Raw genomic sequence first — 27,394 nt, forward strand, 5'->3', positions numbered from 1 at the left:
TTTGATGCTCAGCTTTAAGAGCAGTGCTTTCCTGACAAGCCAGACAGAAGAACTCAGAGCCAAGGCAGCTGAGAACTTGTCTCCTGGCTACAGAGCCCACACAGAGGTGAGTTCTATGGAGTAACATGGTCTTTGGTATGGCATTTTCTTGAGGATCAGCAACAGGGAGCTAGGTCCATAGCAATTTTGCTAGCTGGGGATGGGGCGGGGAGGGACATTGGGGAGAGGTCAGAGGTTAAGGCAACAGTGGAGTGGGAAGATATGGGAAGCTCCATGGTTTGCGATCCTCCAGACTCCTTCTGGAAATTCAGCTTCTAAGGCTCCTGCAGTCCCCAGGCAGCCATGGGGTGGTGAACCCTACCAAAGCATACACAGGAAGATCTGCTCTTCCTCAGGTGTCCAGCAGGGGCTGCAGCAGAGAGCCCTGCATGGGACACCTACCCTCCTGTGCCTCAAGGGACCTTAGTTCCCTCCTGGCACTGAGGGACCAAACCCTAGCCCCAAACCCCAGCAGAGTCACTGCTGGAGGGTCGCTCCTTCCAGCTCTCTCTTGCCCCAACTTCACCATTACCCTCAGTTCTCAGATGTTTCCCCGATGGTAGCTGCCTGGAGTTGGAAAAGCTGAGAGCAAAAGTAGTCTTCACGAGTCAATTTGAAACCTCAGTGCACGGCTTGCCCATCTTCATGCTGTCCATGTGCACTAGTTCATGGATTCCCGGCATCTGAGCCGCTTGGACTACGTTCTTTTCTCATTTCTTTATTTCAACAATTCTTGAATGTTACAAACAATGATAGGTCAAATGTAACAAATAACCGTAAGATCTCAGCCTGGGATCTCTTCTGAACTGTTTAACTCCCACAAACAATTTACTGTGTTGAAGCTGAACATGTGAACATGAGGTCAAGATGTTGGGGGCGGGGTGGGCGGAGAGAGGAGGGTGGGCAAATGCAGTTATAATATTCGATATTTATATGTGAAAATGAAACCATGTAAACTAAGGAGATGGGCGGGTTGAGGAGAAGCATCAAATGGGTGTCTTCGATCAAGGTGATTGTACTCACAAATTGACATGTGAAATTGAAACTCCTTTATGAAACTTCTTTTTTGGGGGGGGGTTCGGTTGTGGGGCCTGAACTCTGGGCCTGGGTGCTGTTCCTCAGCTCTGCAGCTCAAGGCTAGCACTCTACCACTTGAAGCAGAGCACCACTTCTGGCTTTTTTCTTTTTGCTTATGTGGTGCTGAGGAATTGAACTCCGGGCCTCATGAATGCAAGGTAAGCGTTGTACCACTGAGCCACCTTCCCAGCCCTGTGCAACTTCTTAAAGATAATTTTTTTTAAAAATGTGTAAGCGTTCCAAGAAGGACCCCAGTGTGCTTGTGTTATTTAGAGAAAATCAGTTTGGGATAGTTTTAATTGTATCTTGGTCTAATTCAGGCAATAGCTTTTGGAAACCACTAATCCAGTATATGACCTTTTTCTCTGTTTAATTTGGATTTGAAAGCTTGTATGCTCAGCATTTTAGTCCTGCACTGCAATCGGACATGGGGGAGAAGGAGAAAGAAGGATAGAAAGAGAGAAGAGAGGGGGAGAAAGAGTAGGGGAGGTGAGAAGGGGAAGGACAGGCAGAGATAGGGAGAAAAGGGAAGTGGCAGAGAGAGAATGATGAAAAGGGGAGAGGGAGAGAGAGGAAGTCAGGGGAAATATTGGGAAAAGATAGAGGAGGAGGAGGAACATGGGAAGAAAAATAAGAGGAGAGAAGAGAGAAAAAAGAATTAGAAAAAAAGGATAGGAAGGGAAGGAGAGAAGAAAGGAAGAAAATGAGAGAAAGGAAGGAGATGAGGAGGATGAGATCTGAGGATCATGGTTCAAAGCCAGCCTGGGCAGGAAAGTCCCTAAAACTTATCTCCAAAAAACCACCAGAAAACCAGAAGTGGCACTGTGGGTCAAGTGGTAGAGCACTAGCCTTGAGCTGAAGAGCTGAGGGACAGCTCTCAGGTCCAGAGTTCAAGCCCCATGACTGACAAAAAAAAAAGAAAAAAGAAAATCGAAGGAAGGAAGGAAGGAAGAAAGAAAGAGAAAGAATAAAGAAAGAGAAAAAAAGTGAAGACCACGAAAGAAACGAATATTTACAATTTTATCATCCTTTTCCCAGTGCTTTTTGTTTGTTTGTTTCTTATGGGGATTGAACTCAGGGCCTGTCTTGAGCTCTTTCACTCAAGGCTAATGCTCTACCATTTTGAGCCACAGAACCACTTCTAGTTTTCTGGGGGTTAATTGGAGGTAAGAGTCTCACAGACTTTCCTGTCCTAGCTGGCTTTGAACAATGATCATCAGATGTCAGCCTCCTGAGTAGCTAGAATGATAGGCATTAGCCAACCACCAGCGCCCAGCTTCCCAGTGCGTTCTTAAGGGTCAAATCTGAAGAAAAGCAATCTTGAGTTTCTCCTGTGTCTAGCACAGTAGTTAAAAGGTCATGGTTGACCCAATTTTTTTGTGTTCTCTAACAGCTACAGAAAAAAGGAAGTTTTACAGAGCAACTCTATGAAGAAGCCAGTTGGAAGGCAGGTTTTTTTGTGTCTTTGTTTTTTCTGACAGAAATGTTCTTCTTTAGCCTAGTTTCCTTGGTAGTTTATAATTTTCAGGATACAGTGACACTTAATAACTCACTGTCTCATTTGTTCACTGGAGGTAACAGGACAATCCTACTGCAATTTTTTAAAAAAATATTGATTTCATTAACCTGTATCGTAGTGAATCAGGCAGGACTAGTTTTATTTATACTGTTGACAATATAATGAAGGTGTACAGAGGCAGGTTCTCTTTCCAGATCTGATAGTGAGTAAATGATGGGAACCCTGGGGATTGATCCCTGGAAGACTGTCTTCTGAATCTTTGCTGTGACATCTCTGTTGGCTTTGGATTCCTGTTTCCCCATTCATCCTCCATGGGTCCTGCTTGTAGCATTTTTCCACTGCTTCTCTCCTGCCTACTCTTCCTCCTCACAGGAAGCCTCTTTCCTTATTCCCATGGATCCTTGTCTCCTTCATATTCAAACTGACTCTTGGCTGGGAGCCATGGAACTAATTCTATCCAAAGCCAGTACCTTACTCATTTAGAATTTCACTCTTCTCGCCCTGGTATGTACTGAAGTTTATATAATATGCATGATTTGACATATCCCACAAATACTATGTAGTATTTAAATCCTTCACAATCAACTGTAGAATTTCAAATATCAAGAGGGAGTAATGAGTGTGATACACTGTATAAAATCCTTTACTGTCTGAAATACTTGTACTCAAATTTGCATCATTTTATTAGAATGGTCATCATTTTATTAGAATTATCTTGACTCATATTATATTCTTTTTTATTGTGAAAATACTGTACAGAGGGGTTACAATTACATGGGCAAGGTAATGAGTACATTTCTTATCAAGCATTGTTGCCTCCTCCTTTGTTTCCTCTTCCCATCCCTTCCCATCACCCCACCCCACCTCCCCCTCCCCCTCAACCTCCCTGGCCAAAGTTGTGAAGTTTGTTTTTCCTTTTTTTGTGTGTGTGAAAATACTGTACAGAGGGGTTACAATTACATGGGCAAGATAATGAGTACAGTTCTTATCAAGCATTGTAGCCTCCTTCTTTGTTTCTCCTTCCCATCCCTTCCCATCCTCCCCACCCAACACCTTGCATTTCCAATTTCTGTTCTTTTCTGTAATAAAACACTTGCATTCGTCTAGATAATTAACAGGCTATTAGAAAGACTAAATGTTTTTAGCCTTCTTTGTGATTGAAGATTCAATTTTATCAAACAGAGTGTGAGCAGTTATTATGCAATGATGATTCATTTAAGAAATGTCCTTGAAAAAGAGATAGCCTAGCTTTTCCCTTACTGATAGGATGGTACCTATGACAATGAGCTATTTTGGCCAGGAGTTGTTATGTTCAAAATTGAGGGGATGAGTGGGGTTGGGAGACATGGAGAAGAATGAAGGAAGAGTGATGTTGATCAAGATTCATTGTCCTCACAAACTGACATGTTGAATTGAAACCCCTCTGTATAGCAATTGAAAGGTAATAAAATGTATTAAAAATAAATTAATTTTGTAAAAAGAGTTTAATACACATTCTACAAAGGAGATTGTACTTGCTCCTGGGGTTGCCACTAGATCTGTATTCTATTAATCTTTTATTCTTTCTTCGACTACTTTTTTTTTGGGGGGGTGTGCAGGTTAACATGGCATCAGAATCCACGGTGATGGCCCCCATTTGTCTAGTGGAAAATGACAAAGAGCAGTTGATGGTGAACCCCAAAGCAATCAAGGTTCTTGAAGCGATTACACAGCCTGTGGTGGTGGTGGCCATTGTAGGAATGTATCGTACAGGAAAATCCTACCTGATGAACCGCCTGGCAGGATACAACCAAGGTGAGTGTTTTCCAGGACAGGAGCCATATGCTGGGATCTTTGATAATGCATGGTAATCATGCTTTTGTACCAGCAAGAAGAATCTGACTCCTGCTAAGGGAAAAACTTTCAATCTTTATTAAGATTGACATGAAAGCTTCTCATTTTAAATCCATATTCATAAGATCACACCCTACTCCAGTAAAAAACAGGAATTTTCCTTATTCTGTTTAGTGACCTACAAGAATAGTATTCTGGTGCAATCCAATCTTACCTACTCAGTTCCTTTGATTATTTCCTTCCTCCCATTGACATAATTTCGTTAAGACTGTAGAATCAATGCAGATGTCACTCAGTATGCTTTGTTTATAAAAGTGAAATAAAGGAAGGTTGTGAGATATAAGGAAGGCAGTAAGAATTGAATTTTCTAAAAAATGATGGTTTATAATTTTTACTAATTTTATAAGGCCTATAACCCATATAAATGATGTAGAAAACCGTTTCCCATACTGTCATGTGTATTTCTTGTTTTTTTTTTTTTTTTTTTTTTTTTTTTTAATTTTTTTTTATTGTAGAGATACTATACAGAGGGTTACAGTTACATGAGTGAGGTAATGAGTACACTTCCACTTCCTCTTGAACATTGTTACCCCCTCCATTGTTTTCCCCCTACTATCCCCTCCCTCCCTCCCTTCCCCAAGGTTCTTTTTTTTTTTTTTTTGATCGTGATTAAGTGATTACTTAATTTCCGGAAATTCACAGTATTGTGGAATAATGATGCTCATTTAAAGTCACAAGTTCATTCTAACTTTCCTGGAGCAAATTGTCTATCACAGTCTGTAATATATAACGGTGCTCATATGTTATATACCATATATGTGATCAGCAGCATGGGGATATTTAGTAGTGGTTCAACCAGATGAGTGGGAGTTCTTTGTTTCTTAAGTCCTGTTAGTTTTGTCATATCACCTAACATTTTGGATTCATCATCCACTTATCAGGGAGACCATGTACTGTTTGTCTCTTCGTTCTTGGCTTACCTCGCTCAACATGATTCCTTCTAGCTCCATCCATTTCCCTGCAAATGCCATTATTTTGTCATTTCTAATGGCTGCATAATATTCCATTGTGTATAGATACCACAATTTTTGGATCCATTCATCTGTGGTGGGGCATCTAGGTTGTTTCCATATCCTAGCTATTGCGAACAGTGCTGCAATAAACATGGAGGTGCACGTGTCCTTGTATATTGGTTCCTGTTGTTCAGGGTAGATGCCTAGAAGTGGTATGACTGGGTCGTAAGGGAGGTCAATCTTTAGCTTTCTAAGGACCCTCCAGACTGCTTTCCAAAGTGGTTGTATGAGTGTACATTCCCACCAGCAGTGTAATAGCGTTCCTCGTTCTCCACATCCCCTCCAGCATTTGTCGTTGGCTGATTTGTGGATGTGGGACATTCTGACTGGGGTAAGGTGGTATCTCAGGGTTGTCTTTATTTGCATTTCCTTCACCACCAGGGATGATGAACATTTCCTCATGTGTTTCTTTGCCATTTTTATTTCTTCATTTGAGAAGTCCCTCTTTAGTTCCCTTGCCCATTTAGTAATTGGTGTGTTGGGTTTGGGAGGGATTAGTTTCTTGAGTTCCCTGTATATACAGGATGTTAACCCCTTGTCTGATATATTGCTGGTAAATATTTTTTCCCAATTAGTTGGTTGTCTTTCTAGCTTGGTTGCGATAGCTTTATCTGTGCAGAAGCTTTTTATTTTAAGGTAGTCCCATTTGTCGAGTCTCTCTCCAATTTGTTGTGACCCTGGGACTCTGTTCAGGAAGTTCCTTCCTGTGCCTATTAGTTCAAGTGTCTCTCCTACTCTGTCCTGCAGTAGTTTCAGAGATTCAGGTTTAATGTTAAGGTCTTTAATCCATTTTGAGTTGATGTTGGTGCATGGTGATAGGCTGGGGTCCACTTTTAGTTTTCTGCATGTGGCTGCCCAGTTTTCCCAGCACCAACGGTTGAAGAGGCTGTGTTTCTTCCATTGTATGTCTTTGGCTCCTTTGTCGAATATCAGCTGGCTGTAGGCCTGTGGATTTATTTCTGGATCTTCTATTCTGTTCCATTGGTCTTCGGGTCTGTTTTTGTGCCAGTACCATGCTGTCTTTGTTATTATAGCTCTGTAGTAGAGTTTGAAGTTCGGCATGGATAGCCCTCCCATATTGTCTTTATCCCCTAGAATTGTTTTGGCTATTCTAGGTCTTTTGTTGTTCCATATGAATTTTTGGACTGTTTTCTGTATTTCAGTGATGTACGTCATTGGGATTTTAATAGGAATTGCGTTGAATTTGTATATTAGTTTTGGAAGTATTACCATCTTTACTATATTAAGTCGGCCTATCCAGGAGCATGGGAGGTCTTTCCATTTCCTAGTGTCTTCTGCAATTTCTTTCTTTAACTTTTTATAGTTCTCATTAAATAGTTCTTTTACATCTTTGGTTAGGTTAATTCCTAAATATTTTATTTTTCGGGAGGTTATTGTGAATGGGGTTGCTCCCTTTATTTCCCTCTCTTCCTGTACATTATCAGTGTATAGGAAGGCAACTGATTTTTGTGGGTTTATTTTGTATCCTGCTATTTTGCCAAAGTGATTTATGATTTCTAAGAGTTTGGGGATGGAGTTTTTGGGATCGTGGAGGTATAGTATCATGTCGTCTGCAAAAAGGGATAGTTTAACTTCTTCTTTTCCTATGAGGATCCCTTTAATGTCTTTTTCTTGCCTTATTGCCCTGGCTAAGGGTTCTAGGACTATATTGAAGAGGAGTGGAGACAGTGGGCATCCTTGCCTTGTTCCTGATTTTAGGAGAATTGGTTGTAGCTTTTCCCCATTAAGTATAATATTGGCTATTGGTCTGTCATAAATGGCTTTTATTGTTTTTAGAAATGTTCCTTCTATTCCTATTTTCTCCAGAGCTTTTAGCATGAATGAATGTTGAATTTTGTCAAAGGCCTTTTCTGCATCTGTAGCGATAATCATGTGATTCTTGACCTTGGCTCTGTTGATATGTTGGATTACATTTATTGACTTACGTATGTTAAACCATCCCTGTGTCTCTGGGATGAAGCCTACCTGGTCATAGTGAATTATTTTTTTTATGTGTTTCTGGATTCTGTTAGCTAGAATCTTGTTAAGGATCTTTGCATCTGTGTTCATCAAGGAGATTGGCCTGTAATTCTCCTTTTTGGTTGGGTCTTTGCCTGGTTTGGGGATGAGTGTGATATTGGCTTCGTAGAATGAGTTTGGGATAGCTCCTTCCTTCTCTGTTTCTCTGAAGAGCTTGAGGAGTATGGGTATTAGTTCTTGTTTAAAGGTCTTATAGAATTCTGCTGTGAATCCATCTGGTCCTGGGCTTTTTTTTGTTGGAAGACTTTTGATAGCTTCCTGTATCTCATTATAGGATATTGGCTTATTTAATTGGTTAACTTCTTCTTTGCTCAGTTTGGGCAACTTGTATTTCTCTAAAAATGCATCCATTTCTGCCCGATTTTCTTCCTTTAGAGAGTATAGCTTTTGAAAGTAGTCTGTTAGAATTGTTTGGATATCTTGGGTACGTGTGGTGATGTTTCCCGTGGCATCCCTAATCCTATTAATATGGGTTTCCTCTCTTCTTTTTTTAATTAATCTAGCCAATGGGCCATCAATTTTGTTTATTTTTTCAAAGAACCAGCTTTTTGTTTGGTTTATTTTGGTTATGGTTTTCTGATTTTCTAATTGGTTAATCTCTGCTTTTAATTTGGTTATCTGGCTTCTTCTAGTAGCTTTAGGTTCCATTTTTTCCTGTTTTTCTAGCTGTTTTAATTGCAACATGAGATTATTTACTTGGTCTGTCTCCATTCTCTTGATGTGGGCACTGAGGGCAATAAATTTGCCCCTCAGGACTGCTTTTGCTGTGTCCCACAAGTTTCTTTGTGAGGTGTTTTCATTTTCATTGAGTTGTAGGAAATGCTTTATTTCTTCTCTGATCTCTTCTGTTATCCAGGCATTGTTAAGGAGTGTGCTGTTCAATTTCCATGTATTGGAGAAATTTCTGCTGTATGCTTTGTTATTGAGAGCTAGCTTGATTCCACTGTGGTCAGATAGGATACAGGGGATTATGTCGATCCCTTTGTATTTGCTTAAGTTCCTTGCATGAACTATGATATGGTCTATTTTGGAGAAAGTTCCGTGAGCTGCTGAGAAGAATGTGTACTGTGTTGTTTTAGGGTGAAATACTCGGTAGATGTCAGTTAATTCCGCTTGCAGTATGGCCTCTCTTAATTCGGTAGCTTCTTTGCCAATCCTCTGGTTGGTAGACCTGTCCTTTGGTGAGAGTGGTGTGTTAAAGTCTCCTAGTATTATCGTATTGGGATCTATTTTATTCTGTAAGTTTGAGAGCATTTGTTTGACATATCTGGGTGCACCAATATTTGGGGCATATAAGTTGATGATGGTTATATCCTCCTCTTGGATTGTTCCCTTTATTAATATGTAGTGTCGGTCCTTGTCTTTCTGTACTGATTTTAATGAAAAGTTTATTTTGTCAGATATCAGGATAGCTACACCTGCTTTCTTACTGGGGGCGTTTGATTGGTAGATCCTTTTCCACCCCTTCACTCTGAGTTTGTTTGTATGTTTGGCTGAGAGGTGGGTCTCCTGAAGGCAACAGATGGATGGGTCTTGTTTTCTTATCCAGTCCTCAGTTCGTTTTCTTTTAATTGGCGAATTCAGCCCATTTATATTAAGAGAAAGTATAGAGAGATGCATTGTTGTCCCTGCCATTCCGTTTTCCTAAGTTTTTCTTTTTTCCTTTCCTCCTGTGCTTGCTCAGTTAGACTTTGAGTAATGCCTGTTTGGGGCAGGCCCCAGTTCCTGGCTGCTTTCTTCAGGTTGTGTCCCCCCTCTTAGAATTCTTTGTAATGCTGGCTTAATGTTTATGAATTCATTTAGTTTTTCTTTGCTATTAAAAGTTTTCAGTTCTCCATCAAATGTGAATGCTAGCTTTGCCGGGTAGATCAGTCTGGGTTGGCAGTTATTGGCTCTCAGGGCTCGTATGGTGCTTTCCCAGGCTTTTCTTGCATTCATTGTTTGTGTGGAGAGATCTGCAGTAATTCTTATTTTTTTCCCATTGTAGTATAGCTCCTTCTTCATTTTTGCTGCATGCAGGATTGTTTCCTTATTATTCAGATCTATCATTTTTACTATAATGTGTCTAGAAGTGTTTCTCCTGGGGTCTTGCTTGTTGGGTGTTCGATAAGCTTTTGTGATGTAGTTAAGATGGTCGTTTTTGAGGTGGGGAAAATTTTCATTGATTATCTTGTTAAATAGGTGTTGCATTCCCTTGCTCTGGAATTCCTCACCTTCGTCCACTCCAATTATGCGAAGGTTAAATTTTTTAGCATTATCTGCTTGCTCTTGAATATCCCTTTGGTTTAATTTGAGTAATTTTTCCATATCTGTCACTTTTTGGTCCAGTTGGTGTATTCTGTCTTCTGTATCTGACACTCGACCTTCCATTTCATTCACTCTGTTGACAGTGGCTTCTATTGTGGTTTGCATGGAGGAAATGGATCCCTTTATGGATTCAATGTTGGTTCTCAGAGTACTGATCTCACCTCTCAATGAGGTATGCATTACCTCTAATTTGGCGTTTATCTCACTTCTTATTGAGGTTTGTGCAGCTTCTATTTTTGCATGCATCTCTTGTTTGATACCCTGTATCTCTTTGGATAGATCATCCTTGTGCTCTTTCAATTTCTGATAAATTTCTCGCTTTATTTCTTGAGTCATTGCCTCCAGCAACCCTTGGAAGTAGCCTTTGTCTTCCATTCCTGCTTTGCTCCCACTGGGGCTCTCCCCTGTGTGGCTGCTGGCTTTTGGGGTGAGCTTGCTGTCCTGGGTGGTAGTAAACCTTGTGATTTTTCTCTGTGATTTTCGCATGGAGGTTCAGGAGACTGCTCTTCAATTTTGTTTTGGTGTGTCTGTCTTTGCTTGGTTGCTGATTCTGTATTGGTAGAGAGAGTCTGTGCCTGATCTGGGTTCTGTTGAGAGCCTATTTCCAGCTGCTATTCTGACTTACTTAGGATTCTCAGCTCTCTGCTGTAGATTGCTGACAGTTCCCGCCTTTGGAAGGGTTGAGCAGCCTAGACTGCTTGTGTTTGCTCCTACGGGTGCTCTTGTGAAGAACAGATGCTCTGGATGCACTCTCCCAAATGCTGGAGTCTGCTATGGGCTCCTGATGTGTTTTTGTTTATTTGTTTTGGGCTGGTTGTGGGCTTGAACTCTAGGTTTGGGTGCTGTCCCTCAGCTTTTTCAGCTCAAGGCTGGCACCCTACCGTTTGAGCCACAGCACCACTTCTGACCCTTTTTGCTTTTGTGATGCTGAGGAATCAGATGCAGGGCCTCATACATCCAAGACTATCACTCTATTGCTGAGCCGCCTTAACAGTCTGAGCTCCTGCTTACTATCAGGTGCTGGCAGCCTGTGTTGCCCAATTCCCAATCTAGGGTATATGGGTGGAGTTTTGGTGGGGTTTGGGCTTCTCTTGTCCTGGGCCTCCAGGTCTTTTGTTGTCACAGGCGTGCTTCCCGGGGGAGTGTTGTTTCCTGGTTTTCTCCCCTCTGTTGAGGCGTATGCTCAGCTTTTTACTTCAATTGGGAGGAGTTGGTTGTGTTGTTCAGGCGCCGGATCCCCGGGCTTGGTTCCGGCCCCAGCCTGGAGCGCGCTTGTTAGGCCTGTGCTGATGTGTATACCCCCTAGGTTATACAGCCTGGGGGACACAGTTCAAATTTCTTCTACTGTTGGTAGTCTTGACCCAGGGGCGCTGTTCCTGGCTTGGGCATTTAAGCTCCCTTCCAGGGGTGCTCTTGCTCTAGCCTGGCCAGCTGAGTGTGCTCCACGGGCTGGTGGAGCTCTCAAACAGTTCCCAGTTTTAGTGGGTCCTGTGGTCCGGGTGCTGGGGTAGGGAGTCTAGGTCAGGGTCTGGGGATTCCCTCCAGCTCTGGTCTCCCTTGAGGGATACACTTCCCCTGTGGGGTACTCACCCTGGAGCTGGTTGTTTCTGTGTGGTGTAGGTCGTCAGTTGTTGTTGCAATCCGGGCTGGGTTGGGCGGTGGTGGCTCTGTGTGATTCTTTTCTGTCTCTGCCTCTGTCGAAGCTGTTGGGTCAAGAGTGTCTATGCTCAGGCAGCTTCTTCTCGGTACCTCTGGGGCCCAAGTGACCCCGCCGGGTTGTTGCGATCGTGATCGGGCGGGCGGGTGGTCTGCAGACAGGACCCTTTGTCGCGCCGAGCCGCTTTGGCGGGATGGAACCTCTCTGCTCGGGTGGAGAGTGCTGGATCGTTGCGATCGCGATCAGGCGGGCCGGGTGGTCTGCCGCAGGTCCTTTTGTCACTCTGCTGATGCCGAGCGGATTTGGCGGGATGGAGCCTCTCTGCTCGGGTGGAGAGTGAGGGGTGGGGGTGGGATCCTCGTGGAGACTCCCGGCTGGTAGGTTTCTCTGTTCCTGGCGATCTGCTGTTCTGCAAACCAGTACCTGATGTTCTGAAAGTGGCCCCCTGTGTCTCTGCTGTTTCTCTGGGGCTCCCACAGCCCCCGCGCCGGGCCGGCTGGCCGGCGGCTTGGCGCGCTGCCGCGCGGCCAGTAAAGGTTGGGGGAGGGGTCTTCGCTTTTCTCTGTTTTGAAATTCTTTTCCTCTTTCTTTTTTGTTATTCTCCGCCTCTGGTTTTTCTCTGAGTGTTCGTCTTTTTGTTGTTGTCGGTCTCTTGGGGAGATTAAGCGTTGGAACTCGAACTCTCTTTTTGGTTGGAGAGAGCTGTGGCGTTTCCCTACTGCCCCGTCGCCATCTTGGTCCCCCCTAACTTCTATTTCTTGTTTTTTTAAATGCAGGGTGATTTTTGTGATATCTTTATTTATTTTTTAATTTTATTATCTTCAAGTCATTGCACAAAGATGTTAGCATTCAACAGAGTATTTCATGATTGCAGTGCATCTTGATCAGTGTGGGTGTTTTCCTTAAATAAGGTAATTTTATTTGCTCCTTCTTGGTTTCCAGAAAATCTGTCGCTAGTTCTATCAATCCTTTGCCTATGGAGGCTGCCTTCATTATATTGTATATCTTCTCTTCTAGCTCATTATTTTGAAGGACAGACTCTCACAGTTGATATTCTCAGACCTTAAAACACACCTGTATTAATATTTTTCCCTTTGGTTGCAGGTTTCCATCTGGGCAGTACAGTGAGGTCTCAAACAAAAGGCATCTGGATGTGGTGTGTGACTCACCCAGTGAAAACAAATTTCACCTTGGTCCTTCTGGACACTGAGGGTCTGGGTGATGTGGAGAAGGTAAATCAAAATCATGGAGAATTCTCCTTTAGTTGTATTTCTTAACTTACCATATGTCACCTTAATTAAATTTCCATTGCTTAGTTCAATTCCTACAACTGCAAATCCAGTTATGAATTAAGGCTACATTGTCTATTTGCATTACTCTGATAAACTCTAATATTTTGATGAATTATTATTCTTTTAAAAAAACTTTCCTCCTTTTTCTGACTTTGATTTTTGGAAGTGGGTCACTAGTTCTACCCATTCTTTGTTCTTTTATTAGTCGTGGGCATCAAAATCAGGCTTTTGTACATCCTAGACAGTGTTCTACCAATGTGCTACAACCTTAATCTAGTATAGACATCTTAATGTGAGATGCTGGTGACATTAAATTCTACCTCAGACACAGGAAGCATGTACATGTGCTATCGGAGATCTTCTTTTTTTTAAATTTAATTTAATTTTATTTGTGAACATACTGTACAGAGGAGTTACAATTACATGGGCAGGATAATGCATACATTTCTTACCAAGCATTGCAGCCTCCTCCTTTGTTTACCCTTCACATCCCTTCCCAGCCTCCCCCCTCCCCCCCAATCCCAATCCTTCTCCTTCCCCTCCTTCCCCCCCCCCCCCCCCGCACCGACATTGTAAAGCTCGTTTTGGACATGACAACTTGTACTTCTCATTGTTGCAACAGGTCCACCTGTATCCTTAAACATCTGGTTTTTCTCCAACTCCTCCACAAGTTATACTGACATCAAATATAGTGAAAGCAGGGGTTATACTGTGGGGGAGGGACATACAAAGTAACAAAGAGATAATCTTATAAATGCATTAGAAACACATGCATGAAAGAAAAAAACATTAAAATACATATCTAAGGGTTCATTTTCCTGACATCACATTATGTGACCTTTTCCGCTTGACTCATACATATACTAGATAATGCAAATAAGGGAAACCATGGGACCTATGTTTCTTTGGGCCTGGCTTACTTCACTTAATATAATTTTTTCCAAGTTTTTCCATTTCCTAACAAATGGGGCAATGTCATTCTTTCTGATGGAGGCATAGAATTCCATTGTGTATATATACCACATTTTCTTGATCCATTCATCTACTGAGGGGCATCTGGGTTGGTTCCATATCTTAGCTATGGTAAATAATGCTGCAATAAACATAGTTGTGCTGGTAGGTTTAGTGTGGTCTTGTTTGTAAACATTTAGGTAAATGCCCAAAAGTGGGATTGCTGGGTCATAGGGGAGTTCTATGTGAAGTCTTTTGAGGAACCTATCGGAGATCTTCTGTAAGGAAGAATTTTCCTCTACTCTGTTAGCTGCTCATTTACTTAATCATTCATATCAGCATAAAAGAAAGTCTATTTATTCTTTGATTTATGCTTTTCTGGAAGGTATTTGGGAATGAACAAAGAAGAGCCGTGCATACATACTAGTTATATGCTTACCACTGAGCTGGACTCTGGTCCCTTATACCTTGTTTTTTGCTTTGTTCCAGCTTTGGATATTGAGAGTTCTTTCAGTTTGTTGTCATGTTATGGTGAAATTTTCTCTGCAGCTGAGAGTATTATACAAGGTAGTAAATATTCACTCAGGATATCAATTCTACGTCCCTATCCTATATTCTATAGATCTATCAGTAAAAGGTAAGGACCTAGTTCAGGAGGCAATTCACATTTTGTATAACCAGTACAGGTGCTATAGATGTCTAGAAATGACCATACAATTTAGGTAAATGGGTCAGAGAATATTTCCTAGAGGTAAGGACATCTCAGCACTCACTTATGAGGCCAAGAGGACTTTGAATCTAATACTATACTATAAATTGCTTTTGTCCTCTGTAATTTGGTGGGAGTTGAGTAGTACATAATTGTATTTTTCTATACTTCATGGTCCATCTCATCCTTAATCTTGCTTCTGTTTTATCTTTCAGCCCTTTACACATGCTCACTGCTTCAGCCAAATGATATGACTATGTGATTCATATGTATGACTTATACTTTATAATATTTCTCATTTGTCTACTATTGGTTTTACAATGTATGTGATCTTTTAATCTCTACTTACATATTCTATCAGCTTTTTTTTTTTTTTTTTTTTTTTTTTTGGGTCCGGTCGTGGGGCCTGAACTCTGGGCCTGGGCGCTGTCCCTCAGCTCTTCATCTCAAGGCTAGCACTCTACCACTTGAGCCACAGCGCCACTTCCGGCTTTTTTCTTTTTGCTTATGTGGTGCTGAGGAATCGAACCCAGGGCCTCGAGCATGCAAGGCAAGCGCTCTACCACTGAGCCACCTTCCCAGCCCCATCTATCAGCTTTTAAAATAAATGAAGCACATTGAAACAAGAGCTGTTATTCCAGTGAGACATTCACATGTGTGAAGCTGCAAAGCATTTTTTCCTATTTACTAAAATGGTCAATTTTCTCTCACACAATAAAATTTTAGTGTATTATTGGCAGAGATGATCATCTTGGATACATATATGCATATAGATGCATATATATGTTGCATTTGTTTATATACAATATATATATGATCTTTTTTTAATATTGTGGTCTCCTGTATATAGTTGCTGTAGAAAATATTTTATGCACATTGACAATATCATTCACTGTAAGAAACCAAGGTCTGAGGAAGGTCATTGTTAATGAAAAGCAAGTATAAACTAAGGATATTTTCATAAACTTTGATCTTCGTATTCTCTATTAGAACTGAAGTCCTGAATGAACAATAAATGAAAAAATGAAACAAGTAGACTTCTCTGTCCCTTGCTTTCTAGGGTGATCCTAAGAATGACTCATGGATCTTTGCCTTGTCCATTCTACTTAGCAGCACCTTTGTCTACAACAGCATGGGAACCATCAACCAGCAAGCCCTGGATCAGCTGCAGTATCCTTCCTGGAAAAGAATAGTCATGTTGTATTGAGTTTAGGAAAATGGCAACTAACCCTGTTTCTTTAAGTGACTCAGTTTTCCTGGTTGAGAAAGGGTACATTACACCAAATGGAATGTTATCAATGGGTTTGTAGGTGAGATCTGAAACTTGTTTATGATGTATGGTGCTTTTCATTCCTTAGCTAAGATCCCAGCTATGTAACTGAACTAACAGAGCTAATCAGGACAAAGTCCACTAAGAAGTCTGATGAAATGGATGACTCTGACGAATTTGTGAGTTTCTTTCCAGACTTTGTTTGGGTTGTTCGGGATTTCATTCTGGAGCTGAAGTTAGATGACCAGCCCATCACAGAGGATGAATATCTAGAGAATGCCTTAAAGCTTATTCCAGGTACCAGAGGGAGGCCTGGGAAGGGGGAGGATTCATATACTATGCCCTTTCAATCAGCATTGGATGTGTATGCTTATTTGAGATTGGATTGTGCTACAATATGATACACTAATTATTGAAAGGTGACTGATCAGTTGCCTTTTAAAAAAATCACTCTATTTAATAAATTACATTTTTTATTCTATTAAAATTACATTAAAAAATGTAATGTCTATTTCCACATTATAGTCCTCTAGAATCATTTATGACAATTCTCATATCTAAAAAAGTTAAATGTATTTCATTAGATCATTTTATGAAACACTACATGTAAGCCAATGTTTTACAGAATTCTATCAGTTCTCATAGATATGTCATAAAACTTGAAGTTTCAAAATAAAAATCAACAATTCTTTCACTATGTTGTACCTGAACATTTAAAATAACATGTTCTACTGAAATAGTTCATCAACAGAAGTATATACAAATAAAATATTCATGAAATATGTGTTAGAAAATGTTTTGGTTTTTCATCTGAACAATTAATAAATCCACAGAGACTTCTATGCTTGTTCTAGTGTTATCATTTGAAAGTCTTCAAGTGGAATATAAAATCACTAATGGGTACAAAGACTGGATCTAATTATTTAAGGCCCATTAACACCATGAAAAATCATCCCTATTATAATCCATCTTATAATGTTGAAAGGTCCATTTATTAAGTTTTAGTTTTTTGTTTGTTTGTTTTTTGTTGGTCATGGGGCTTGAACTCTGGGTCTGGACACTGTCCCTGAGCTCTTCAGCTCAAGTGGAGTGCTCTATCACTTAAGCCACAGCTCTACTTCCTATTAAGTTCATTTATTTATTTTGTATTTTTTTATTGTGAAAATACCGTACAGAGGAGTTACAATTACATGGGCAAGAAAATGAGAACATTTTTTTAAATTTAATTTTATTTTATTTGTGTACATACTGTACAGAGGAGTTACAATTACGTGGGCAGGATAATGCGTACATTTCTTACCAAGCATTGCAGCCTCCTCCTTTGTTTGTCCTTCACATCCCTTCCCAGCCTACCCCCTCCCCCCCAATCCCAATCCTTCTCCTTCCCCCCGCACCTACGTTGTAAAGGTAGTTTTGGACATGACAACTTGTACTTCTCATTGTTGCAACTGGTCCACCTGTATCCTTAAACAACTGGTTTTTCCCCATCTCCTCCACAAGTTATACTGACATCAAATATAGTGAAAGCAGGGGTTATACTATGGGGGAAGGATATACAAAGCAACAAAGAGATAATCTTATAAATGCATTAGAAACACATGCATGAAAGAAAAAAACATTAAAATACACATCTAAGGGTTCATTTCCTGACATCACGTTATCTGACCTTTTCCGCTTGACTCATACATCTACTAGATATTACAAATAAGGGAAACCATGGGACCTATGTTTCTTTGGGCCTGGCTTACTTCACTTAATATAATTTTTTCCAAGTTTTTCCATTTCCTAACAAATGGGGCAATGTCATTCTTTCTGATGGAGGCATAGAATTCCATTGTGTATATATACCACATTTTCTTGATCCATTCATCTACTGAGGGGCATCTGGGTTGGTTCCATATCTTAGCTATGGTAAATAATGCTGCAATAAACATAGTTGTGCTGGTAGGTTTAGTGTGGTCTTGTTTGTAAACAAACGAGAACATTTCTTATCAAGCATTGTTGCCTCCTTTTTGTTTCCCCTTCCCATTCCTTTCCATACTCTCCTCACCTTCCTCCATCCCATCCTTCTCCCCTGCCCCACCCCCCACCAAAGTTGTAAAGTTCGTTTTTTGACATAACGACTTGTATATCTCATTGTTGCAGTGGGTCCACCTGTAACCCTAGTTAGACTATTTGTTTTTTCCCTTCTCCTCCACAAATTATACCAACATTAAATACAGTGAAAGTAGGGATTATATAGTGGGGGAGGGACATACAATGCAAAAATCATCTTATAAGTATGTTAGAAAAAATTGCTTGAAAGAAAAAAGAACATTTGAATACTTATCTTGGGGTTCATTTCCCTAACCTATTAAGATTTTAAAGTAAGTGCTTATGTGAAAAAATTTAAATTTGGTTAGTATAGAATTACGTGTAATAAAATGGGTCAATTTTTAAATCATAATTATTTTCCACATTATATTTTACCAGTATCTGGCTCATTGATGTTTCTCAATGGAAGAATATTGTACAGTGAATACTTAAGAAAAAGCCCTGATATTTCTTTTGAATAGGGCTGTCAACCTATTAGTTATGTTCCCTATAATATCTCGCTCTTCATTTGTCACCCTTATACTTAATGAATTATATATTTCACAGTTTTTAAATGTACATATTTTCAAAGTGGAGTGTTTAGGGCACTTGAAATATTTTTAGATATTTTTAGATACTATTTAATTCAGCTTTCAACATTTATTGATCAATTCTTTTTTAGTTTTATACCATTTTTATTGTACAAATACTTTATAGAGTGGTTATAGTTACATGAGTAAGGTAATAAGTATATTTCCTATCAAGCATTGTTGCCTCCTCCTTTGTTTTTCCCCTACCATCCATTCCCTCCCACCACCACAACTACACTCTTCTACCTCCCCACTCCCCCACCCCATCTAAATGGTAGAGTTTGTTTTTCAACATAGTGTCTTATACAAAGAATTTCTTATTTTCTTGCTATTGTTTCTAACATATTTATAATGTACCATGTGATGTTTTGTTTTTGTATTTGTTTTTGCATGTTTCTGCCCCACAGTATAACCCCTGTTCTCACTGTATTTGATGTCCGTGCTCTGTATCTTGTATGTACACTTCTCTAATTTGAGGAGGGGATGGGAAAAAAACAAAATGCTTATTGATCAATGCTCTACTTGTTCACATTGTCTCTGTAAAGCCTAATAGAGTAATTTAGAGAATGAAGAGATATCCATAATACATCTAAGTTAATTTTACCCTTCAAAATTTTCAGTGAAAGTAGTCTTTAAGCAACTTGTGGTATGTACTTAAACTTGTGAGTGTGTATACATATGTATATATATATATTTCTAACAGCTTTTGTGTTCGGACTTGAATATTATGTATCTTCTTTCTAGCATTTTTGCCAGTAGCATCTTACCCTTTGCTGATATAATTTTATGTCTTAGATTTCATTTCTGACAAAGATACAATAGAATCAGGAAACTGCTTCTAACCATTTTGCTTCACTACTCACTAGTTAAATTCTTAACTCAGGAGAGTTTTGCCAGAACTAGGGATACTACTCAATTTCCTCCTTTTGTGGACATATAGATGCCTAATCTCAATTACTTGTTGCCTTTTGCCTCTGTGCACAAGGTTGGTTTGCAATGAAGTATCATTTTAAGGAGATTTTAAGACAGTGATGTAAAAATCTCTGGCAATGAAAATACTCATCCCTTTGCTGAAGACTGTCCTTCCAATGATCAATTTTTCCCTTTTACTTTTTGTTATTGTAAATGTTGAAAATATGTTATTGAATTTGTGTGTTGTCTATAGACAAGTATCTTAATTTTACTTAGAGATCAACTTTCATTTATAACTGTTACAATTAGGGCTCGCTACTCTGTATTATTCATATATGACTGCATTTTTCACCGACAGTTATCTCTTTTTTCCTTTCATTTTATTTTATTTTTGTCGTGAAAATACCGTACAGAGGGGATACAATTACATGAGCAAGGAAATGAGTACATTTCTTTTCTGTTTATGTGGTGCTGAGGAGTCGAACCCAGGGCCTCATGCATGGGAGGCAAGCGCTCTACCACTGAGCCACCTTCCCAGCCCATGAGTACATTTCTTATCAAGCATTGTTGCCTCCTCCTTTGTTTTCCCTTTCCATCCCTTCCCCTCTCCCCTCCACCCCTACATTCCCCCCTAATAACTAGTATATGTCTGAGGCAAGCAGAAACTCTTAGACAAGTTGATGTTAGGTGAAATGAACCCCAAGCTAAGGATTAAAATTTGTTTTCTTTTTTGTGATTGTTTCGAACATATTTATAAGATGATTTCTTTGTTGCTTTTTATGTTCCTCCCCCATGGTATAGCCCCTGCTTTCACTGTATTCCTTTTATTTTCTATAGGCATGAATCCAAAAATTCGAAATGCTAACTTGCCTAAGGAGTGTATTAGGCATTTCTTTCCAAAACGCAAATGTTTTGTCTTTGATCGACCTACAACAGAAAAAGAACTCTTAATTCATATTGAAGACTTGCCAGAAGACCAGCTGGATTGCAATTTCCAAGTGCAGTCCAAAAACTTTTGCTCCTACATCTTTGCCAATGCAAAACCCAAGAACTTGAGAGAGGGAATTATTGTTACTGGGAAACGTGAGTCTTCTTTGCTCCTGGATTTACCTCTCTTCTTAATTCCCTTAAGTAATGCTTTGATTACATATTTGCATTTGTTAAGGGTATAGAAAAATAGTAGTTCATGCTTCATATAATTTCATCTTTCCTAGTTATTTTTTGCCTACAAGGAGCTTTATTGAGATAGAATATACCTTAGAAACTATTTCACTGATCATATAAGAGCCGACTGATGCTAAAGATTAATTCCTGTGTTTTAGATTAAGTCACTTGGGAAAGTGTTCTATATGGATAGAAAAATATTTTGTGAATTTAAACTAGTTATGAAGCATATAAGATGCCAAGTTCCTAAAGGTTCATTAGGAGTTTAAAATTAAAATTCAGTTAAATTCTAGCTACAGAAGTGTCTTCAGGATGTGGACAACATGCACACATAATGCTAAGTTCTGTCATGATGTTCTTCTTAAATTAACATTCATATTTAGACTTGGGTTCTGAAAGTTAGACAATTTATTTCATTTGTAAACTTCATTCATTTTGCCTGAGTAATCTGCTCTTTTTTAAACTTTATATGGAATTCTCTAGACAGAATACATTGATCATATTGGTGGTTATTAGTGATTTAAATTATAATGTGTGAATTAAGAACCTGAAAAAAAAATGAAGAGGAAAAAGCAGTGGTGCCAGAAGAAGTAGACTTTGTCAAATAGGATAAAGGAATTTCATATCAGCTACTCAGGAGTCAGTGATTGGAAAGATAACAAATTAAGGTTATCTCGGGCAAAAAAATTAGCAAGAAGCTACCTCAATCAGTAAGTAGGCAAGGTGGCTTGTGCCTGTTAACACAGATATGCAGAAAGCATAAAAAGGAGGCTCACAATTCATGATAGCACAGGTATATACAAAGGATGCTATCCTTAAAATAATATCAGAAGCAAAAGTGGGGCTCGGAATGTGGTGTAGTGGTAGAGTGCTTGCCTAGCATGCATGAAGCCCTAGGTTTGATTCCTCAGTACAACATAAACAGAAAAAGGCAGAAGTAGCTCTGTGGCTCAAGAGGTAGAGTGCTAGCCTTGAGCAAAAGAAGCTCAGGGACAGTGCCCAGACCCTCAGTTCAAGACACAGGACTGGAAACAAAGCAAAAAGTGTTGGTGGCATGGTTCTATTCATATAGCACCTGCTTAGTAAGCTCAAGGCCCTGAGTTCAAGACATGATATCACCAAAAAAGTCTGAAAGTTGTTTAAAGTCTTAATGTTTTTCAGAATGCTAATTTTAGAATAAAACAGAAGTGCAGCTTGATGTTTATCCTTAAATTATTGGGCTCATCCAGGACTGGGGACTCTGGTGGAGACTTATGTCAATGCTATCAACAGTGGAGCAGTGCCATGTTTGGAGAACGCTGTGACTACCCTGGCCCAGCGTGAGAACTCAGCAGCTGTGCAGAAGGCAGCCGACCATTACAGCCAGCACATGGCTCAGAAATTGAGGCTCCCCACTGAGGACCTCCAGGAGCTGTTGGATGTTCATGTGGCCTGTGAGAGAGAAGCCATCGCAGTCTTCATGGAGTTATCATTCAAGGATGACAAGTGGGAGTTTCAACAGGATCTGATGGTAACATGTCTGCTTCTGGTCTGTCTTTCATGACGTCTTCCCTTTTGAGACAATGTTTATTCTCATCATTTTAATCCTATGGATCATTTCCTATCCGTACTTTTAGGAGCCTGGAATTTTATGAGTGTGAGGATTCCTACAGGCTGATGGGTGCCAGACATTTATCTTTTATTGTTGCATAATAAATTACAATATGGTTGGCAAGTAACAAACCCAGGCACCAATGGCTCATACAGTAATCCAACCTACTCAGAAGACTTGATATCTGAGATTATGGTTCAAACCAATCTGGGTAGGGAAGCCCATGACACTCTTATCTTCTATTAAACAGCCAAAGTCCAGAAATGGAGCTATGACTCAATTGGTGCTAGCATCAAGCAAAAAGCTCAGGAACAGAGCCCAGGCCCTGAGTTCAAGCCCCAGGAACAACATTAAAAAAAGCAAATGTGCATTTATATATTTATTTCATACCATTGTATACATATGACCTATGGTTCTGTATGTCATATTTAATTATATACTTATAACATACAGTTGATATATATATATATATATATACATATATATATGTATATATATGACATAACGTTCTGTTTATCATTAGTGTGTGGATGTGAGATAAGCCAACAAGTGCTCTGCTCAGGGCACCCAAATGAGGTCACTTCAGCCTCTGCAATCAAGTTGCTGTCAGGATTAAAGCACTTCATACTCTTATGTGCACACTGGCAAGAATTAAAAAATGGTTCCCAAACCATGAACATATGAGAAACTTTAGAAATATTGCAAACTTTTTTAATGCATTCCTTTTCATCCTTGCAACACACATCCTGAGCTTATTCTCCTTTTAGCCACATTCACTTGCTATAGCTTCTTTTATGGCTTTATTGTTGTTCATCACTGGGCTGTTGAAAGAATTCTGTCGGGCCTGCTACTGAATCACATCATTTTACAGAGAATGAGCCTGGCTCTCAGAATGTTCAGGGACTTACCAATATTACTCAGACTGTTTTCAGAAGTGGTAATGGCTCCTTCCCCTGTCAGCATGTGCTCTGAGGCCTTCACCTTACTTCTTCCATGAAGATCACCATAGAATTTCTTTCTTTTTTTAATTTTAATTTTTTTATTGTGAAAATACTGTACAGAAGGGTTACAATTACATGGGCAAGATAATGAGTACATTTCTTTTTTTTATTTTACTCTTTTTTTAATTTAATTTAATTTTATTTGTGAACATACTGTACAGAGGGGTTACAATTACATGGGCAGGATAATGCGTACATTTCTTACCAAGCATTGCAGCCTCCTCCTTTGTTTACCCTTCACATCCCTTCCAAGCCTCCCCCCTCCCCCCATGAGTACATTTCTTATCAAGCATTATAGCCTCGTCCTTTGTTTCCACTTCCCATCCCTTTACATCCTCCCTCCCATTCCTCCCCATCCCCCCACCAGTTGTAAAGTTTGTTTTTGACATAATGACTTGTCTTTCTCATTGTTACAATGGGTCCACCTGTATCCCTATTTAAAGGACTTCTCTTCCCCCTTCCCCTCCACAAATTATACAGACATCAAATACAGTGAAAGCAGGGGTTATACTGTGGGGGAGGGACATACAAAGCAACAAAGAAATAATCTTATAAATGCGTTAGAAACAATCGCATGAAAGAAAAAAAACATTTGAATACATATCTTTTATTGTTCTGTCTTTCTACTGTCTTAACAGAACACCATAGGGAGAAAGAAGGAAGATTTCATCCTGCAGAATGAAGATACATCTGGCAAATACTGCCAAAAGGAGCTGAATAAAATTTCCCAGTCTTTAATGGAAAGCATTTCCAATGGCACTTTCTCTATACCCGGAGGGTATAATCTCTACTTGGAAGGCAAAAAGAAGGTTGAACAGGACTACAGGCTAGTGCCCAGGAAAGGGGTAAAGGTGAGGAATAAGGGGATGAATTGCAGTTAGTCAGAGAATCTCATTTATGTATTTATTTATTGTCAGTTGTGGGGAATGAACTCTGGGTTGGGTCTCTGTCCCTGCACTTTTTAGCTCAAGTCAAGTGCTCTACCGCTTGAGCCACAACGTCACTTCTAGTTCTCTAGTGGACGTCTGGAGGTAAGGGTCTCATGGACTTTCCTTCCCTGGATGGCTTTGAACCATGATCCTCAGATTTCAGCCTCCTGAGTACCTAGGATTACAGGCGTGAGCCATTGGCACCTGCATGGGAATCTCATTAATAAAGAACACAGAATCATTTGTGAGAAGAAAATCTGCATTTTTTCCTTGTGTATCCACAATTAATTATTCTTAAACCAGATACTTCCAGGTAGAATAGATTTTTTTCATAGATCAAGCTGTGCAATTCTTTCTTAATTAAGTTGATGAGATTTAAAAATTAAAGATACCCTTTGTTCTATTCACAAGAAACTGATAGTCTTGCCTCAGATACAAATAGTAAACTGAATTTAACAAGATAAGCTATGTCATGCTGGCATGATCACCAAGTACAAAATAATGGTGGGATTAATATGGTAACAATATTATTGTTAATAATGCTCACACATGTTCAAAATCATATTGTATGTTGCATTTTGGGTTTTTTCTTTTTTGATTTAATTCAAGGTGTTTCATGTAGCTTAAGGCTGGTTCCAACTCATATCATTTCACTTCAGCCTCCACAATGCTATAATTATAAGTATGCATCATCACTATGTCTCAATTTCGACACCCTATTTTGTATCATAAATACTCAATAATGTGTAATTTCCTGCTAGTTGGACAACTATAATTTAAATTTCAGAAATATCCTTACTACTAATGTTATCCAAGTTTTGTAGTTGAGAAATATGAGGCATAGGGAAGCTAATAAGTTGTAAATTCCTAGAGCCTGTACTCGGGAAAAGTGTTAAGCAGTTCATAGGATAGCCATACAGAACTCTGGAGTTAGCTCAGGAAAGATTTCTCCAAGAGTAGAATGAAGGTCAAGATGAATTATCAGAGGATTCCTTGTATTTTAAATGAAAGAATACAAGTATCTTGGTAGAAGAATAGAATGTAGGGATATATTGTTTATTTTTGTGGTATTGGGTTTTGAACCTAGGGATTCCTACTTGCTCAGGTAGTGTACTGTCATTGGACCCACGCTTTTAGTTTGGCTCTCTGCTGGTTATTTTGGAGATAGTGACTCATGGATTTTTCTGCCTGGGTTTGTTTCAAATGAGGATCTGCTGTATCTTAGTATCTGAGTAGTTATGATTTGTAGGCATGAGCCACCAGTGCCCAGATAGTGAGTATACAATTTAGGTACATGTAAATCCCATTGATATCTTGGGATAACAATAATTTCTCTATTGCAAAAAAAAGGCTAGGATCTGGTTGCTGGTGTCTCATGCCTATAATCCTTGCAAGTACACACACACACACACACACACACACACACACACACACACACACACACAAACACACACGCACACACACACACACACACACACACATGATCTCAGCATGCTGAGCTCTGAGGATTGCAGTTCATAGCCACTAAGAAAATATGTGGTTCTGTTAATTCTATTAATTACCAGCTGCCCGAAGTGGCATTGTAATTCAAAATGGTAGAGTGCTAGTCTTGAGCACAAAGGTCAGGAACAAGAGCCAGGCCATTAGTTCAAGCCCCACAATGAATGAAAAAAAAGGCTGGAGAGCTAGGCCAGACGCTGCTATAAACTGTTTCTAAGCACTGCAAGAGAGATTGGCTTGCTATTATGGTTCAAGAAGGAACATACACAGAGGAATCTTGAAGACAATTGAAATTTTACAGGATTTAGAAGGAAATAATTTCTGCAACAAGAGAATAGACTTTTGTTGTTTGACGTATTCCACTTGTTTATTGGTCTCCTAGGCAAATGAGGTTCTCCAGACCTTCCTGCAGTCCCAGGATGCTATAGAAAAATCGATCCTACACTCAGACAAAGCTCTCACTGATGCAGAGAAGGCCAGAGCAGGTACTGGGCAAGGCAACACTTTCAGACGAGGGGGTTGGTTCCTGAAAACCTTAACTGATGGACATGAAGATCTTTATGAAAGGAGCTTCCTGTTCTACAGTGGAATGTACAAGATGCTAAATATGAAAAACAAGAGGTCAGGTCTAGTCATAGCCAGTGTGGCAGTACATTTCCATGTCATTCTCACATGTGCCTGGGTTTGATCGCTGGAAATATTCAGAGACAATTTGGGTTCTGATCCTAGTGGGTTAGGCTTAATGCTTGATTTTTGTTGTTTTTCTTCTCTAAAACCAATGTGGATTAGCTGAGCTGGCTGCAAGGGAAGCAGCTGAGAAGAAGCAGGAGATGCTAAGACAGGAACAGAAGGAGCAGCAACAAAAGATGGAGGCCCACATAAAAAGCTACAATGAAACTATGGCCCAACTACAGGAGAAGATGGAAAGGGAAAGAGAGAATCTGATAAGAGATCAGGTAAAGAAGCTGGAACACAAGCTGAAGGTGAGTCTGGATGGGGCCTGGGATATATCACAAGGATACTTGTGAGCCTGCCTTTGCCAGCTCCTCCCACCTTCCTGAGATAATCGCAGGGAGCTAGGACCACATAGGTTCTTACTACCCATGAATCAGGAGGAAACATTAGAAAAATGTATCAAAGAACACTGTGATGGAGTGTGTGGAAAGAGAGACAGAGACAGAGACAGAGACAGAGACAGAGACAGAGAGAGAGAGAGACAGAGACAGAGACAGAGAGAGACAGAGAGAGACAGAGAGAGACAGAGAGAGACAGAGACATCCTAAGCTTCTAGGATTGTTAAGGGATAACTCTTGATATTCAGTAAGTTTTATTTTCAGAGTTTAATTTTTCATTTTGTAGATTCAAGAAGAAATGTTTAAAGAAGGATTTAAAAGGAAATATGAAGAGATTGGTACAGAAATACATCAACTGAAGAAGGAGATTGAAAAAACCAAGGAAGAGAAGCTATGGGGTGGAAAATTATTGGATGGGCTGGGTGATGTGCTTCTTATGACAGTGAAACATCCTTATGCTAAGTATGTTGGCGCCTTTTTGAAAGGGGTACCCTATGCAATGAAATAGACTCTGGATTTCTTTTAAGAATCAATAAAGAAGGCTATTCTTTTATCTGATTCTTAATTTTCAGGTTGATATGCTATTTTTTAAAAAAGGTCAAAACAACAAGGGGACACAGGAATAGCGGGATGATGAGCAAATACTGTCCTTATATTTAACATATATTATATTAAAAATGAACAATGTAATTTTGGGTAAGGACCAGAGGAAAAAATAGGGGGAAAGTGAAAGAAAGGGCAACATTACCAAGAATCCTTGTATTCATAACCTGAGCTATCGAACGGTGACACAT

General features: G+C 39.7%; 1 protein-coding gene across 4 annotated transcripts; it reads left to right on the top strand.

The window, feature by feature from the left end:
* The first annotated feature begins 31 nt into the window (after nt 1-31).
* LOC138816528 (guanylate-binding protein 7-like) lies at nt 32-27,394 on the top strand. Of its 4 annotated transcripts, none has more exons than XM_070006323.1 (12): nt 51-106; nt 2,510-2,563; nt 4,234-4,429; nt 12,650-12,777; nt 15,558-15,667; nt 15,868-16,064; nt 20,180-20,425; nt 21,736-22,016; nt 23,737-23,949; nt 25,910-26,012; nt 26,317-26,510; nt 26,887-27,394. In XM_070006323.1, the coding sequence occupies exons 3-12, from the start codon at nt 4,240-4,242 to the stop codon at nt 27,106-27,108; spliced, it is 1,884 nt and encodes a 627-aa protein (XP_069862424.1). In that variant the 5' UTR covers nt 51-106; nt 2,510-2,563; nt 4,234-4,239; the 3' UTR covers nt 27,109-27,394. The 4 variants fall into 4 exon arrangements, with proteins under 4 accessions (XP_069862423.1, XP_069862424.1, XP_069862425.1 ...); XM_070006324.1 differs by lacking the exon at nt 51-106 and adding an exon at nt 1,201-1,274; XM_070006322.1 differs by lacking the exon at nt 2,510-2,563 and having other exon boundaries at nt 32-106.

This window comes from Dipodomys merriami, unplaced genomic scaffold (assembly GCF_024711535.1).
Source record: "Dipodomys merriami isolate MVZ:Mamm:240054 unplaced genomic scaffold, mDipMer1.0.p SCAF_7, whole genome shotgun sequence".
In the NCBI taxonomy this organism is placed as follows: Eukaryota; Metazoa; Chordata; class Mammalia; order Rodentia; family Heteromyidae; genus Dipodomys; species Dipodomys merriami.